Genomic DNA, 18,526 nt, shown 5'->3' on the forward strand with positions numbered 1-18,526 from the left:
AGTTAACTTGATAGTTAGTTTAACCAGAATAGGGTCAGGAATAGGGGGACTGATTCAGAACCTATAGAAATACACGACACCCACTCCACGCTAACTATGGTCATATCTACTAATCTATGCATAGTATAACATAGTACAACATACTATAGAGTATAGTGTATACCTTACCACCCCAAAATACATAAATGCATTTCGAAATTTTCAAATATACTGAAAAATTGCAGTCATATATATTGTATGCACTTAAGCTATGGTTTAAATGCAAAAGTAAACACGCATTTGTATGCATTATTGCTTATTGGTATATGAGAAATACACATGAAATGGCTCTTAATATGGCTATACAGAAAGGAAGTTCGAGACCATTTCATCACATAATAAAATATTTGTGAACATCCCAGCGGGCAACTAAAGTTTATAGAGTATCTAAAAATAGAAATCTTAGTTCTCTAGGAATAGTTTCTTACTTTAAGCAGAAGATAAGTGTCCCGAAAAATTTGTGAAAAATAATTTGGGGCTGCTAAAAAATTGTTGTCCGTGAACTGGTGGGAAGAATTGTTCATGTGACTTTATTTTTAAAGTTGAAGGCCGAATTCAGGGAACGCCGTGTGCGAGTTTACTCAAAAGTCTCTATTTCTGTTCTGGAGAGAACATCATATCATTCAGGCTTTCGAAAAAACTGTCAACAGCTTCATGGGAAAGTTCCACTAAGTCGGAAATAGGTGTAACCATGCATTCGTGCGCATGATTGTCTGCATTGACATTCTGATTCGCATTGCTGACAGAAGGTCGTACCTGTTCGATGCTGCTTTCATCTTGAACTTCACTACTCTTCAATCGCAGTGGTGAAGATTCCAGGAATGCCGTCATCAGGATTGGCAGCCTTTGAGGGCAGCACAAAGCGTGAACCTTGGTAGGAACCAACAGTGTATCTGCATCCACTGGCGCATCCGATTGTAGCGTCAGACAGGTGTCTAACACGCATTCTTCTCCGCATAGCAGACACCTTAGTACAGGTAAAACACACCTTTGCCACATTGGTCGAAATGATAGAAACCAAGTCATGTTCAGGTCTCTAAGCCGGGAGAGTCCCAGGATTTTTGATATCCGGTCCCGGTATCCAATGGCTAGGATCGTATCTTCCATTGTCGCGAGAGTTTGATCTGTGACATGGGTTGCCATAACGAAAAATAAGGACTAGGAATAGGATTCCTGCAATTAGTCCCAGGATCAGGGGAAGTCCGCCAAAAATCGAATGGACGAAATCTGGAAAAATACCCAGTATGGCTTTGAATGGTGTTAATGCCATCGAAAATACTGTCTTAAATACCCCTGAGATCCCATTGGTATCAGAAATATTTAAGATTTCGCTCAGGATTTCCGCGAAATGTACGAGGGAATTAGTTGATAATAATGTATGTATCTCTGCAGTCGTCCTTGCGACTTGTAGATCATACGTTTCTTTTGATGACGTGAGCCTTGTAGGCGTCTGAAGAAGCACTGTTTTCATTCTGCTTAAAGTATCTATTCGAATAGAAGTAATTTTCAAACTGGGCCATGCCCTTGCCTCCCTGTCTGGAAAGGAGCTGGGGAATAAAGAACGTCCACAGCACTTGACCTTCGCCGTTGTAGTTACTAGATAAGGAGTCCCGGGCATAAGACTGCAACATCTGCGGTCTACAATAAGAATGTAACTCCCATTATAGAGTCTTTGAAAGAATGGTTCTATTTCAGTTGCAGGTGCGCCTTGCTGGTGACATGAAAGGTTGTATGAATTCCCTTCACAGGCTCCATGCAAACTAATTCCGTTACACAGAAGCGTGCCGCTTAGTGACATGGCACAATTGTTGCCACTAAGAAACACTTTCTGTCCTTTATTACTGACACATGCATGTGAATAGGGCAGGTTCCAAGTTGTTTTAAGGTACCCCTTTCCCAATTTCTCGTACATGCCAGCCTGTATATATTTTTGGCAGTATTGAAACCTGAAGGTTGAGATTGGAATATTTATGATTCCGTGGATTATCCATTCACTGACAGGTCGTTCTGACATTGTCAACGGTAATCTTTCTAGTTTTTCAATGCTCAAGATTGTATAATCAGCACCCTTTTGCGCCATACCGATTTGTCTATCAGTAAGGTTAAAGATTTGGAATAGTGACGTTGTGTTGATTAAACGCCAAGGCACATAGCCTGAACGCAGATTTTGTAACGTCCAGCCAAGCTGTACAATGGAACGCAATTGTGACTGACCATGTTGTAATAACAGTAAGTCTTGCGATAGTATATCGATTGCTGAAGACACAATGCTGTCCAATGAAAAAATTCTGGAGGACAGAGTCATTAACCCATTGTCCACTACAGAAAGTGATTTTTCCAAATTGATACGGTCAATTTCCCGTATTCTTTCTGCTGTCTCAATTTGAGTAACCTTCCAGGCCTCATTGTATGCTGCATATACAGAGGCTGCTATGAAACGCTTTTGGCGCTGTTTGCGTGGTCCCAGTATGAAATCACGCAAGTCAGCACCATCAGTAAGTAAAGTTAGGTGTTGCTTAATTTCAGGCAGTGTGGAAGTTTGAAGCCATTGAAGGCATAATTTGCCCACACTGTAGGTTGTTATTATCCCTGGGTGATGTCTTTGGGGATATCTTGGGTCTGGCCGGTCATTTTGAAACCCTGTGTTTTATTCAGGAATCTATCTTGACAGTAATTTGTATCTGTGGGCCAGATCAACCATTGTTTCCAATCAGGATGTGTTCTGTTTTGGTTTATTATATGGTTTACGTCTATCTCTTCATCTGTATCAGAGCTATTGCTGAACATTGTTGGCTTTGGAATAGACGGTTTAATTAAATCTTTGATTTTGGCTAAGCCAAGACAGGTGGTTTGTTGAACAGTGTCATTTAAAAATATCATTTGTTCTGGGATCATGCAGGCTCTAAACAAAACTTCTATACCCTGTACTTGCCATTCTTTTGTACCCCAAACACTTTTCAAATCAACATTTTTGTCCCAATAATCAAATCCAAAGGTATTCATTTTTTCAAAGAATGAATCTGAATATATCAATTTTGTGTTGGTTATCATGGTTTTCATCCCTGTCTTGTTTGACAATTTAAAATAAAATGTTTCAGCATTACTTATGTTAAAACCTGAAAAATATGAATATTTGTCATACACGGTTCTAGAGCTTCCTTTTGGAGGTGTCGCACAATGTTCCCATTGATTATAACTTAAAACATTTCTAGGTTGTGCAGATTTATGTAAAAAATGGTTACCATAATGGTTATAGCAATACATACTATCATAATTTGTAGAACCTTGCAAATAATCATGTTTTGTAAATTTAGCAGACATTACTAAGTCAGACATCATGTTGTTAATACTTTCGAAGTCCCAATCATCAGCAAATGAGTTTGGTTTTGCAAAGTCACTCAAGGAGATCTTGATTTGGTGTGGATATTTCAGGATCTCGACCGGACCATAAATTTCATAGTCAGTGTTGTCCCAGGCTACCCCACCAGGTATAGGATTGGCTGTGAAGTTGGCTGAAGAAAGTTCTCTTTTCTCGACGTGTGAAGATGTGTGTGGTTTGAGGACCAAGTTGATGTTCTGACTTGCTGTGTCCATTTTAGCATATTTTCCCTCAATGAAGCGTCCCAAAGTAAATACCATGATGAGCCAAAGTATGAGGATAAATGCACCAAAACCCACCCAAAATTCAATCCATGGAGAAACCAGATATGTTTCTTTCAGTTGTTTCAAAAGTTCCTTCGCTTTGTCTTTAAAGGATTTTGATGATGGCTGTGTCTTTGATTCACTGAAGCCGTCAGAGGAATCATCGAAGTTGATGAAGTAACCGGATGCAGTTCTGTCAATTGTTCCAATTGGTTCAGGATTTCTGTTTTTTGCATTTTCACTCGGTACTTCAGTATAGATTGGTGTGTCTCTGCTAAATGTCTTTCTTTGGGTTTTCAGAGGTCTGAGTTCTATTGCATTGTTGCATAGTCCTTCTTGTTCTTCTGCAGGCGTTTCGAATGTGATGAGCCTTTTTGATAGGACCTCTGTACTGGTAGCAAACCTTGGTGTTCTGCTACTTATTGGGAGTCCACTTGGCCTACTGTTTGTTATCGGCCACATGTTGTGGTTTTACCAGGTCGATGGATACAACTCGGTTCTCCTTTTTTCCAGCAAGTGGCGGTAGTACAACTGATCTTGTCCCGTTGACAGACAAGACAGGAACTGCTTTTCTGTAAGAAGGCCCAAATTCCTTCTTTACCGCGATCTTCTCCCTGACTAGATCCCCGACTTTTGGAATCCAGACAGGTCTTGCCGGGACAGGTGGTGATTCTTCAGTGGTTGTTGGCTGTTGTTTCAACTGTATGTTGCTCAGGTCTTTTCTTGTTTTGTTTAAGTCCTGCAAAATAGCCAAACGGTCTTTGACATCAAAGGTTTTTTCTATTACCACTGAAGTCTGACTATCAAGGTCAGAGATCAACATCCTAGTTCCGAATAATAATTCATACGGACTGAATCCCTTCAGAGAATTTCTTGGCAAGTTATTTAGACTACGTTGGACACTTATTAGATGTTTGACCCACCCAGCTCCCGAACCTAATATCCTTTCTATTATAGATTGCTTTCTGCCTTGGTTTTTTCTTTACACCATCCCGTACCCTCAGGAAGGAAGTGAGAAGATTCCCGCTGGGCTGTGCTCATTTGGCCATGTTTCCCCCCAGGCTGGTATGCCTGAGTGAAAACAATGGTCAAACGTAACATGCTCTTAGCGTATATGCCATTTAGACTCGCAAATCTTGTATAATAGTCCGGACGTCAGCCGAGTGCTGGTGATCTACATTATAAGTGGAAACTAGCCTGTATGTGTTAATCGCAAGCCATTCTTTTTGCTGGTAATATTATCTGCCTTGATACGACGAGGTATTAAACTGCTTCTCTCCCCACTGCGATCTCTGTTGCAGTTTGGGCAGTTTTTTACAAACATGGTGTAGTGCAGGCTCATGCCTGGCCACCAGTACCGTGATTGTAATTCTTCCAGAGAATCTTTTAATTTAAGGTGTCTGTGACCCTCGCCCATGTGTGCGTCTGCGATTAACAAGTTTCTCCTGTCCATGTTTGGAATCACTCTATCCCCCACTCCAGGGATTCGAGCAAAAGGGACGGAGTTTGCATCGATTATGTATGTATAATTGAGTGGATAGTTGATCGGTAGTGCTGAGCAGTCGCCGTTTGATGACGTTTTCACCGCCAGCAATGTTTCACCGTCAATGTATTTTAATGTACGCTTTTTTCGATCTACGGGAGCCGGTTTAGTGGCTGCCGCTGCGGCTGCTTCAGCCAATGAATTCCCCACAACGTGAACGCCATCACGTTGATGACTCAGTGAGTGAGTCATGTGAGTCTTTGGTAGTTCTTTTTTCAAAAGAGCTACTTGTTCCCAGAGCAGTTTCTGCTTTATTGGTGCATCTGTGTCATCTTTGTAACCGTTCTGAATCCATGTCTGCAAATCCTTGTTATATGCTTTGACGCAGTAATATGAATCTGACACTATAAGTGTCGGGAATTCGCGATCCGCATTATCCAGCGCCATTTTTAATGCTATTATTTCAGTTTGTAGTTCTGAATTAGTTTCTACTGAGTGTGATTTTGTTAATAGAGGTCTTAGTTTACCTCCGCGCCACACTTCTTTTGTAATCTCACATGTGGGATTGTATGCATGTTCTCCCCAAACGGAGGGTTGAGCATGTCCGTCTGTATAGATTACACAGGCGTAATGTCGTAGAGGAAGAATGTCGATTGGCAGAGGATACGTCTTTTCATATTTTAGATTTTTTAATTCTTCTAGTTCTGGAAAATTGTCAACCAGGCTATACTTGATAATTCATATCCTACATATAAGACTGTCACATGGGCAATTCTGGATTTTTTAAAGTTGAATTTGTAACCCTCTGCAGCGAACCCAAGTATTATGGTGTTCACCCTTTTCAAGTGAGTCTCCAAGTCATCATCTGTTAAGTAAATGTCATCGACATAAGATAATGCTTCATCATCATATAGTTGTAGTAATTCTGTTACTCTCGCTGAGAATACCCCCGGGCTGTTCTTGTACCCCTGGGCTAACCGACAGAATTGTTTTTGAGTGCCATTTACTGAGAATGCAGTTAAATATCTGCTCTCTGGTGCTATGTTTTGACAAAAGAATCCATTGGAGATGTCCAAGGTTGTTTTGTATTTTTTGCGCACTATGTTATTCATTAGTGCAGCACTGTGTGAGTTTTGCCCTGCAAAGGTTTTGCAACATGTGTTAAGGTGTCGGTAATCCAAAACTAGACGATATGAATTGTCTGGTTTGGAGACCGGAAACAAAGGATTGTTCATTTGTGAGGTGCAAGTTTCAATCACCCCCTGGTATTCTAGCTGATCTAGTATTTCATTTACCTGTTTTTTAGCTTCTTGCTTAATTGGGTACTGTCTTTGTGCAGTAGGTTGTGATTTTAACTGGATTTTGTGAGGAGGAGAATCCTCATCCCATCCTACATGATTTTTATATAAAGCAGGTGCTAAGGCCACTGCCCACTTTCTAGCAAGTGTGTATTTTTTATGAATCGGTATTTGATTCGAGAAGGCAGGCATAATTACTTCTTCGCCATGAGGGCACTCCCTGACAAACTCTGGTGGCCAGTCTTTTCCAGCTAGAAGGATGTCATAGCCTTTGGAGAGGTTATCCCAAAATAGTCCCCTTATTTTCCTAGTCTTATCTCCCTCTATACGTAATGTTATCTCGTATATCTTGTGGGGCTTGCTAACTCTGGTGTCTGCAGTTTCCACTTGAAGGTATTCATTCGTGTCCACTGTCTCCAGATGATTCATAAGGACTTTGCGAGCTATGCTCACCTCTGCTGCGCTGTCTAGCATTGTCTGAGCCCACTCTCCGTTTTTCAGTTGTGTCCTCAGTATTCTCGGCATTGTTAACTACCTTGATACTGGCTACCTTCTTTTTTGGAAATTGTAATTTCTTTTTTTGTTGAGCAGGTTCCTTGTCTTTGGACTTGGCGTGCTCTTCTGATCGTCCTCTTCTTTCCGATTTCTGCGAGGAATTCTGAAAAGATTGAGAGGGACGTGTATCAATGTCTTGATATCTATCAGGTTTTTTAATATTATCCCTATTTCTAAGGTTATATCTATTCCCCGAGGGGTCACTCTGCGGTGACCTCTGTCTTTGGTTTGGAGATTTCTCTCTTCGCCTAGGAGACCTTCCTCGGGACTGGAATTTCTTTTCTTTAGGATTGGATTGTTTGTTTCCATCCCAGTTCTTTTTTGGTGAATTATTATTATTAAAAAATATTTTTTCTGGACTTGTAGTCAGTTGCGGTTTTACTGGTATTCCACCTAGACTATCTCTGCCTAGTTCTTCATAGGATTTTTCTATGATTCTGGCAATTTCAGCTGGTTGGTCTGCTATATCTGTCTCTTTTAACCTCTGGCGGATCGCCACATTTGCTGCTTCACCTTTTATGTTGGCTAGTAATATAGCCGAGACCTGCTTGAAGTCTTTCAGTAATTTCATACCAAGAGTTAAAGCAGGTTCTGGACCGTATTCATCTTGAATTTGTTTTAGCACATCTGGTATTACCGAAATGGATGGAACACCGTGCGTTTTTGTGTAGATGGAAGCAAAGACTGTACCCCAAGTGTCACAGTCCTCAATGTGTGGTGCGATTCCCATTGGGAGACATATAGTCAGAATCCTGTGTTTTTCTAATGGGGTGGTGTCAGGAAACACCGCCTCTATTTGGGTAATTTTCTGTGCCAACCAGAATGGTATCTGTTCCCGTTTAGCTGGAACTTTACCTAGGCAGGATTGGATGTTCTGTGGTGTAATTTTATTTGTGTTCCCCTGGTGAGGGGTCAGCTGTGGAAGTTTAATCGCTGGCTGAATTGTTGAAGTCCGCATTACATACTGAACTAATTGTCTATGAATTTTTAGTAGTTGTTTTAGCTGTATTAACAGCTCTGCTGCAGGCATTCTTTCGATGTCTGGATGTGGTGTGTATCCGGCTAAGACCGGCCACGTTGCTCCTGGTCTTCCTAAAGGACCGAGCCTTGTAATGTGATTGTTATGTTTTAGGGCGCCATCAAATAAGAGCAAATGCTCTTGGAATTTGAGTGGTACTTCCACCTCCTCAAAAGGAGTGTATGTTTCAGGAGGTTCCTCTACTTTGTAATAGTGGAAGTACTTTGTTACAGCATTTGCTGCCGGAAAATGTATCCATGAATAGTATACCTCTGTCTGCCGATATTCGTGTGCCTCAATTACGAATATGACTGTGCCACCTCTAGGTGTCAGTCCATTTTCTATAAGTTTTAAGGTTATAGATCTCCTTTTAATGACCGGAATGAGTGTTATATTCGGGTCTGCTGCTTGCATGGTAGCATCGGCATCTGCGAGTTCAGTTGCTAATCTAACTGCCTCTCTTTCTCCATCACTGTCTCCCATTTTACAGACCGGATGGTATTATGTCTATTTGCAGATCAGGTTTCTTTATGGAACAAAGATTAGATGCACAATATTTTGGAACTGTTTATCCTTCAACGTTGACTTGACCAAGAACCATACATAGGAGTTCCCTCCTGCGAGGTTTTGGAGGATATAACCTTTCACCCACTCCAGACGTCTTTGGAGTATTTGGGAAAAGGGGTCTGAGTGAGAAAGCACGACTGAGTTACTCTAAATGTCTTACGTTAGTTTTATCGCCCTTTCCAAACGCGTTGGGCGCCATGTAGTGTAGCTCCTATTTTCCCAATAGGCTCTGCGCATTGGAATAGTACCTACAGCAGTAAAGGCCTAGGCCAGACGTTAACTAGGTCTACTACTGTCGATACTAGACTTAATTTTTGGGTTTGCCAGCTAAGCTCAGAGTTCGCTAGAAACTTTCTCGAATGTTCAAGGAAGGAATTAACTCCCCTGATTAGACAACAAGGGATTTAGTTTCTGACAACCATAGAACATGACAACTTTGCTCTCCCCTAATCAAGAGTCAATCTCGAGAGTCGTGTGAGCACAAGGCAATTATTTTACTCAGTCAGTACGTGCATTCTTAGTCTCATCAGAATGTAGAGAAAAGGAAGAGACGGGCGTGTTCAATAAAACATGTTATTTATTGATCAGTCTCTTTTCTCATACATGAGAAATGGATCGATATTATTGCAATACTTATAGTTAAGAAAAGTGCATACATTAAAAGCAATAGTATAAAATAATACTGTAAAAACATTGATATGGTTTCTGAGCCATATGATGTTTAAAATGATTAAAATATATTTACATACACATATACATTTGACTAAACGTACTCAACTGGTGTTTCTAAATACGCCTACCCCGTGTACCTGACCTAAGTCTAATGCGTGGGCGGGAATAGAAAGTTACAGTTTAAGTTAAGTTTGTTTTTGCCAAGTGAATAACTAAAGAATTCTCTGTGAGGGGTTATTCAGTTCTGTACCTGGAAGTTAGGATGAATGAGGAATGGTATCTCTTTCTCTGCTCTCGATATTCCAGGCTGCCTGCGAGGGCTGCCCGAAAGCGCCGGTGCTGGGTCTCTCGGCTTGAGATAGCAGCGCGTCTCTCAGCGCGTCAGGAAGGCGGGGCTGCGCCAGCGGGGTCTGCTTCTGCTCTCGGCTTCGGCAAGTATGGCTGCTCCGTCTTGTCACCACGCGTGTGTTTGCATAGGGCAAGATCGGCAATATTTATACCTTAAAGGTGCCGAGATTGACGTAAGGATGGACATAGATACGTCAATAAAGATGTCATACGACTTGCTCGTTAGCACATTCTTTACTAAAGTTCTCTGTGAAATCAAAACAATGGCCGCACGGATTATCCAGGTTGTCATAGGTTTGATTTGTTATGAGAACGTCGTATGCCTTATCAGGGGCTGGAGGAATGTCGCTTGTCTAATTAGATCTCAAGCGTTATGACCTAATCAGATAACACGTTCCTGTGCCGTAGTGTGACTGCGTCAGATAACGTTATCTGCATCATGGGGGCTTTTCTTGCCTCATGGGCTGACTGTTAGTTAACTTGATAGTTAGTTTAACCAGAATAGGGTCAGGAATAGGGGGACTGATTCAGAACCTATAGAAATACACGACACTAGCATTCTACAGCATGCACAAGATCACAAGCTCAGTCAGTGAAATCAGCAGTGACGTGCTTCTAGTAAGCTCCCCACAATTATTGGAGTTTTTTTTTAAAGGTTTATAACAAGAGATTTATACAAATGCAAAGAAAGCATGTTAATAAAAATAAGATAAAATACTGGTGGTTGTGAGTGGGAAGCGGTATACAAACGAGGGAGCAAGAAAGCAAATGGTCTCCCACGAAGTGCTGAAATAAAAAAACAAGCAGTAACCACCCCAATTTCACCAAATGAAAAGAAAAAATTGATATAGAGTAAACACTTGTATAAAATTCAAAGTAAGCTATATATAGATTTGTCACAACTACACAAACTATACTTCATCCAAAATATGATGTAATGTGCTCCAAGTGACAGCACAGTGCAAGTGAACAAGTATTAGGTGCATGGAGAAAGTTAATTAAAAAGAGAAACAAAGTCTCTGTTTTGCCTTATACAATAAATTATTTGCAAGGGCACAGACTTCACCCAATGTGAAGGCTGTAAAGCATAGAATTATTTGCAAACGGTATCCGTGGAAGCATAAGCGTTTTGATCCCTTGCAACACCTTTTCATGGGTCTTCAGCAAGACAAACTAAATGTAGCATACTAGAATATAAAAAGGTATAGTTATGGGCCCTATCAATGGAAGCTAGAAGAGTATGAACTGCTGAGGTAGCTACACATCTTACTTCTACTACAGCAGTCCAACAGTATTTAGAAGACTAAATAAGAAATATGTATCATAATACACACAAAATGCAAGTGTTAATGATTAAGTGCCAACGGTCACACCGGTAGACCCCTGCTAAAATTAAGCCCCCAGCCCAAGAACGTGCTCATTCTAGGCGCTGCCTACAAAGGTTCCAAGTAGAAGCAGCGCTTACAAACATTATTGTATCTATTTTTTTGAACAGTTACAACTGTGCCCGTTAAAGGTTTGTTTAGATAAATGAAAACAACTTTTAAATTCAGAAACGTGAAAACAGAAAATGAAATTACATCGCTTCACATTTACAGGTAACCCGCAATCCACCAGGTGCTAAATGTTAATTATTTACAGAGGCAAATTAAAAGCAGGCCAGGTAGACGTGGGAGTGTGCCTTTATTACAGTGTGTATCGCAGTTTGTCAAAAGGGAAGTAGTTATAACAACGTGCTCTGCTCACTGTTATACATGTTGGAGTGTTGGATATTACTATCGCCACCCAATTATTAAAGTAAGTCAGTTATTACGACCTGCACAGGGACGGCTACCGAATGTGCTATATGAATGACACTTTATTATGCGCAAATGTGAGGAGCACAGATAGGCATGAAATTCACCAGTAAAAGAAGCGCGGACACAAAAGTGAAAGCGACCTCAACCGCACTGTGTTAATTAGTGATAGAATCCGCAACAACAAGGGAGGAATGCAGCTGTGCGCCACTGCTCTCTCCCGAGATCCAAACGCCCTGGGAAGGAATTCAATAAACAGAGGTAGACAGTGGAACCTTCCTAACTTGCAGCACCTAACCCAAATCACTTGTAATTGTGACTTGCCCCCAATACTTTGTGTGGGCAATATGTGTGCACTCTGACTGACACCCACTGTCACAGTGCTAGTTCATCAAAGAACTAAAGTAATCCAAACATAAGAGCAAAGGTGCACAACACAAAACTTAAGTAACAGTTCTAATAATCACAGACGTAGATTTTCTTGCTTGTGATTTTCTTTATTCCAAAGTAGTGTACATTCAAAAAACACGGGTTTTTGCAGCCGACGCGTTTCGTCCACAAGGGACTTCTTCAGGGCGAGTTCATTTGATAACAGGTAGTGGTGGTATCTTTGCGATATAATCGTCTCAGGAAGCTTTTTAGTTTGTAATTCTCGAGTTCCACTTGAAAGTCGTGTTGGGAGTAATATTGGTAGGAGAAAGAAGATTATCTTCAAACATTTGACACGACGTCTGAGGTGAATCCTCTATCGCTGCTATAATCTCATTAATATCTGGTAAATATGGTAGAATGATCGATAGTCAGCATATAGTGGCTCTTAATAAAGTCCTAGGTTGCTCTTGACACCAATCTTCATACCGCACCGCATGACAACGGCTTCCTTCCAGGCTTAGAGTCACCACCCTGGGAAGGAATGTTTAGAAAGGAGTGAAGGGGGTGGGTGAGGAGCCAGTGAACGGAGATATCTTGCAGTGATAAGAAACAGTACACAGACGGTTTACTGTAGAGCTGTTTGTTAGAAGTATGGGAGGGGTGCTGGGTCTGCCTCCTGTTACAGTGAGGGGACTGGTGTGCTTCCTGTGTGGGCAGCACAAGAGCACAAATGTTGCCGTGGCCCTGACACCTTGGCTGAATAACATAATAAGCAGAACACAGATGACTTGCACTTTTGGGTGTTAAAAAACAGAAACAGCATATTCCTTAAGTAATATGTATTACAACATGCCCAGAGTAAGCGCCAGGAATAAAACCACAACGGGCGCACCGGTAGACCCCGGTTGAAATTAAGCCGCTAGCGCAAGAACACGCTCCGTGTAGGCGATGTCTACAAATGTTCGAACTTGAAGCAGCGCTTGCAAACCTGATTGTATCCACAGTGAGAACAGTTACAACTGTGCCCGTAAAAGGTTTGTTCAGATAAATGAAAACAAACTTTTAAATTCTGAAACGTCAAAGCAGAAACAAAAATTAGATCGCTTCACATTTACAGGTAACCCGCAATCCCCCAGATGCTAAATTTCAATTATTTACAGAGACAAATTAAGACGAGGCCAGATGCATTTTAATTATTTAAAGAGGCAAATTAAGACGAGGCCAGAGAAACGTGGGAGCGTGCAATGTACCTTGGACTATCACTACCCTTCCCTAAGGAATGTAATCATAATACGCCCACAATGCAAAAGTTAATGACAATCTGCTAACAAAGCGGCCGAAAGGGGAGAAAGGAGGGGTGAGTGTAAGCCGAGGTGACAATAAGGGCCGCTGTGGAGGGGGAGGGGCGAGCAAGACAGAGGCAGAGCGAGCCAGCGATGCGGAGGAAGAGATAATAAACAAGAGATGTTACCACTGTTGCTGACAGTGTTTATACAGCACGCACTGCCCGTGCAAGGAAAGGCGGGGAGGGGGGGGGGGGGATGTGAGCGCAGGACAACCCCGAAGCCGCAAAACACGCTTGAAAAGGGAAACCCTGCAGGCTCTCATCTAAGGTTCATTCATTTGTATTTTGGAGGGTCAAAATATGAGGGGGGAAATGCAACTGCCCTTTCCATTTCTTCCTCACATTTAAACCACGTGCTTCTCGGTAAAAGGGAAGAGAAGTCTGACTACACATGAGGCCAAATGACGGGGAAGAAGCGCAAAGTGAGTGGAAATGCTACGGTTCTTTAAAGAGCAGCTTCTCCGCTAATGTTCGCTTCCCGCCTATTTACAGGTAATACTTGCGAGTGAGAGCGCATTTTTATCCTCCAGCTCACCTGCGGCGGTTGAATGTATAGAGTGGTTTTATTTATATTTCAAGCATGTTAAGAGGCCAAAAAGCATATTACTTAGGCACACTACTGTTTTTTCAATAAAAAAAAACGACAGTCATCCATTCACGGACACAGGAGGTTAGTGGCAAGAAATCTAATCTTACTGCTGAAAACGGTGCTGTGCCGCGCAAAACAGTTTTACAAGTGATTTACTCTAAAGAAAGAATAATTGATCCATGCTGCACACTAGGGCCTTGACGGGATTTGAAAATGCAAACTTCAAAGCATTTCTTTTAGAAGGCACCTTCTCAGTTTCCATGCCAACGTGCCCCAACAACAACTTTAAGTTGTAAGCTTTGCATGGGTAGTGCAGCTTTAACCCCTAGTAAGCTTTGCATGGGTAGTGCAGCTTTAACCCCTAAAAATCGCATTATGGGGAAAGAATAGGGGCAAGATGGATTACTAATTCTGAAGTTTATATGCAAGGGTACTGTAGTCTCACGGAACACGGAAACGGCTAACAAAAAAAGCAAGCGATGCGCGCTCTGTGCTGGGGGAAGGCCATTAGCCTGTAAGAACTCGTCGTGGACATCAAAGGAAGTGTGGGAGGGACATTGGCGAGCGAGGGGTGAGGGGGTGTGCAGCCTGGTGAGCTGAAGTGACAGCAGAGGCGTAGCGCACGCGCACAGTGTCTGGTAGCAAATGGCAGCTGTTCACAATGCGCGTGGTTGTGCTCACATGCACTGTACCCGATCCGCAGTTTGGGAACACTTTTGAAAGCCTTACGGGATTGCTTAGGCAAGACCTAAAAAGGACTCACAAGCCACAGAGTTTCTGTGGCACGCTTCCTCATAGAATCCTGATCCAGTTACAATATGTAAGTGGATGAGCTCATCGTCTTCTGAGGGAGCTCTAGATCTTTTAATCTAAGAAATCCTGTATAACAAAAGTTAAAATTACTTAGTGGGATTTCCAATATTGCATGTTTTATTCCTGGAACCCTTGGTAAAGTTAAAAAGTACAAAGAGTACAAATTGACTCTTGGAGGTAGTTAGTGCTCTATTGTCACAATATCTGGTCTACATAATACAACCATTCTCTGCCTTACTGGTCAGCCAGCCTTTCTCTAGACTAGACGGTCCCCAGCTTAATCAGCCTCATAGTGGTAGAGGGCAAGATGTTCTTATAGTCTAGCTGTCATCCAAAAAAGCGGCTGGCAGGTTTATCTGCCCCGGTCCATGCCTCTGAATGTAGCTCATTCGGGGTTAATTACCAGACTAATTTGAGTCCAACCTTTTGTATGCATCATTGTTGACCTGCTCTTGTGTGTTTGAAATGTTTCCACATGAACCACGGCTGGCTTCATACGAGAATCATTAGGGACCTTTTTGGTCCGGAGGATGACTGTTTGACCAGTATGGTAGATCATGGCTGTAATGTGTAGATAAGATATTGTGACGCTAAAGCACTAACTGCCTCCAAGCATCAATGTGTACTCTTTGTTCCTTTTAATGTTACCTGGGCATCCGTGTATAAAACATCTGGAACATTCCACTAGGTCATTTTCAGATCGTGAACTTCCTCAGAAGAGGTTAAGCCCATTCAGTGACATATCTGGATCGGATGGGGACTCTTTGATGAAGCATGCCACATAAACTATGTGGGGGTGGGGCAATCCTTTTTTACTAAATATGAAGAATAAATAAATAAATCTGAAAGATGTAACTGTGAAGTTAAATTAGGATCTGAAGAGATTCCATAAACATAGATCATACTCAAATGAGGCCTTATCTCTGTTGGCAATGAACTACTTCTCTGCAGCCCAGGATTCTCTGTGGCGTATGTTGTATTATCATATGCCTTATATTCTTGTTTAGAACAGCCTTTGATAATTTACTTTGTGTGCTCCTGTTTTCTAGTATACACAGGCGGAGCCCCCCACCAACAAGTCTCTGTCCAGCTTGGTGGTACAACTACTGCAGTTCCAGGAAGAGGTGTTTGGAAAACATGTCAGTAACGCCCCGCTCACCAAACTGCCGGTAAGTTATCTTCCAACTTTTTGCAACTTGCGTCATCTGTGCGTGGTCTGCTTCCCCACCTGTGTAATACACACTTCCATCATCCCATCTCACACATTGGCTCCCATAACTCTTGTTGTTATCCATTGTGATCTAGCTGAGTAGAGGTTGGAGAAAGGGGATTCTTATGACACAAAAAGCAGTGCCATTTGGTGAGGCAGGTGGCTGAAGGTGTGAACACAGGTAACAGATGGTCTAATTATTTTTACCTGTCTGTAGGAAAAAAAAGACTGTCTATGTGTGGCATGTTAGGGAGTTAATGAGGAAGCACTTAAAGTCTCTAGCTATAGATTTGCACCTAGAAGCAATATTGGGCGTTGGGAGTGTTTCATGTTGGGAAGTGATAGCTTGTAGAGGTCCAGTTTAGTTGTAGAGGGAGATGTGTAGAATTGCTGTATGATATTATACGTGGAATGGTGTATGGTGGAAAAGATCAGTGGGTAGGAGTACTAACAGAGTCTGTGGGATGGTGGGTAGAAGGGATTAATGGGAAGGAGTGTGAGTATTAGTGGTAGGCTTGGTGGACGGGCTATACCCTATCTCCTTCTTGACTATACTCTTCCCTGTTTTGCAGATTAAATGTTTCCTGGATTTTAAGTCAGGAGGTGCTCTCTGCCATATTCTTGCCGCAGCCTATAAATTCAAGAGTGACCAAGGATGGTGAGTCCCTAAACCTTCCTATCCCTGTATCCCACCGTCTTCATGGTCTTTTTTAATATGGTTATATCCATGCCTTAGGTACTAAACTGTTCTACATGACAGGCCCTCGGCTCCCTTCTTTTGTTCTCACACCTAACATGATTTGACTGCCAGCCATTGATTGTACCCTTTTTTGTGCATTGGTTTTCTCATTGTCTGAAAACTGCAGGATTGGAAGTTCCTCCAGGACCGTGTTGCTCAATCTCTGTAATGATGCATGAATCACTACAATTGATCCATCAGCAAGAAGACTTACATTGGAGCCTTCCCGTAGATTGTTCTGTGCAACCAACACCAACTTTGGTACAGTCAAACACTGTGCTAATCATGTAGAATCATGTCCAGCCATTGGCTGTGATGCACTGATTATCATTGCTCACAGTGTTAGGATCCTGTGTAACATTTTGTCCAACACAGTTACTCGGTTCAGGATCTGTAGTGCCAGGCGGAGGATGAGAATAGCAGACAGGAAGTTGTACAACTGGGAGAAAGTGAGATCATGGCACAAATGTCCATCTATCACTCCCAAAGTGGGCACCGTGGACTTAGTTACTGTGCCTTTCAAAAAAATTTAGAACCCTAAGCTTCCATGGTCCTCCTTTAATTTGTGGAGTCCAATGACTAGGACACAGCTCAGCAGGAGGTGTTGTGGTATGGTACAGTGTAATAATCAAAACTGGATTTGAAATCCATTATGTAAGGTATAACCTTCAGACAGTCTAGTAGTCAAAGACAATACTGAGCTATAGACCTAGGACTTGGCTGATATTGCCCTATGCCATAATGGTAACGTGTTGATTCAGATACTAGCACATTCTGCCCAAGCTACTGATATAACATTATGATCACCAAAGCTGAATAGTGGTAAAATGGTTGGTTATCTTTACAGAAATCATGTGCACCTGCTAGCTTGTAGTCCTAGAATCTTTGATACGTTTTTTTAGATTTAATTACCCTGGGATCCAAAATCTGAGTAATTACACCAGTGTGCCAAAACTAATGGGAGAATAAATAACTGGAGGGCAACGAGTAAGAAAAGGAGGTTAAGGTTAACACTAAGAGAAAACTGTAGATCAAGGGAAATAATTAACAATAAAAATGGGTAGATAAGCTAAGTTAACGAGGGGTGGTAGAGAAGTGGGAAGGGTTGTAATGGTAGTAAACAAGTTTGCAAGGAAAAATTAAGGGGGAATGATGAAAGAGAAAGAATGTGTTATAGGTTCCCTTTCAACTAAAGGAAAAATATTGCAGACATAAAATGCTCCTAAAATTGGGATATTATTTTTCAAATCATTAAAAAAAATCCTGAGAATAATCACTTGTGGTTAATTTTGAAATTATCTATGTTCTTGAGAAAAGTACATTTAACTCCAGGTTGCAGTATGCTCTTCCAGATTCATCCCTAAAACGTTTTGATATCTTTTGAGAAGATAACTGTTTGTGGTCGATGTACATTTGCCCATAGCCTCTGCAGGTAAACCTGTGGTGGTTGTAATGGTAGACACAAGCTAGGTAATTATGAAGCAGGCTTTTTAGTCCCAATGCAGTGCTTGTTGAGTCTCCCCAAAAGGCAAAAGGACAGATTCAACATAAACCTGTTGATTAGCTACAAGAGGAAAAAACTCCTAAGCTGAACAGTGTGGACCCAGGCTTTTGGCAGACAATTTTGTCAGGGCTCAAGAAAGGGTAGGATCCTGGCTCTGCAGGACTCTTGCAAGCTGCATTGTCCAGAGAAGGTAGCAGTCTGGAGTCTGAGTAAACTGAGCCCTGTACTCAAGTGGGGTTTGGCCCTCACGGTCCAAATCGAAAATCCTTAAGACAGCCTCTGCTGATAATTTGTGCCCAAATAGGCTTCCAAAAGGAGTTCTGAGAACTGTCACCTTGCCGACACAGCATGTGGTTCTGGGGTACCGGGTAACCTCATTCTCACAGTTTTAGGTATACCCATTAATTTTTGCTTTAAACAGACTGACTTAAAAACATTTATATTGCACACTTCTCTTTGATGGGTCTTCATATTTTGATGGGGGTCAGCCATTGTACATTAAGGGGACCCATGTGTTCCTTTTTCCACATACCGTA

The 18,526-nt window shown here is 41.8% G+C and overlaps 1 protein-coding gene across 5 annotated transcripts in view; it reads left to right on the forward strand.

The window, feature by feature from the left end:
- Positions 1-18,526, forward strand: part of SMARCC2 (SWI/SNF related BAF chromatin remodeling complex subunit C2) — a 588,171-nt gene that overhangs the window by 11,472 nt on the left and 558,173 nt on the right. For all 5 annotated transcript variants that reach the window (XM_078686227.1, XM_078686241.1, XM_078686231.1 and 2 more), the window contains exons 2-3: positions 15,587-15,706; positions 16,320-16,405. In XM_078686227.1, the coding sequence (XP_078542353.1) occupies positions 15,587-15,706; positions 16,320-16,405 (206 nt within the window). The remainder of the gene's footprint in view (positions 1-15,586; positions 15,707-16,319; positions 16,406-18,526) is intronic.

The sequence above is a fragment of the Lissotriton helveticus genome, chromosome 1_1 (assembly GCF_964261635.1).
Source record: "Lissotriton helveticus chromosome 1_1, aLisHel1.1, whole genome shotgun sequence".
NCBI lineage: Eukaryota > Metazoa > Chordata > Amphibia > Caudata > Salamandridae > Lissotriton > Lissotriton helveticus.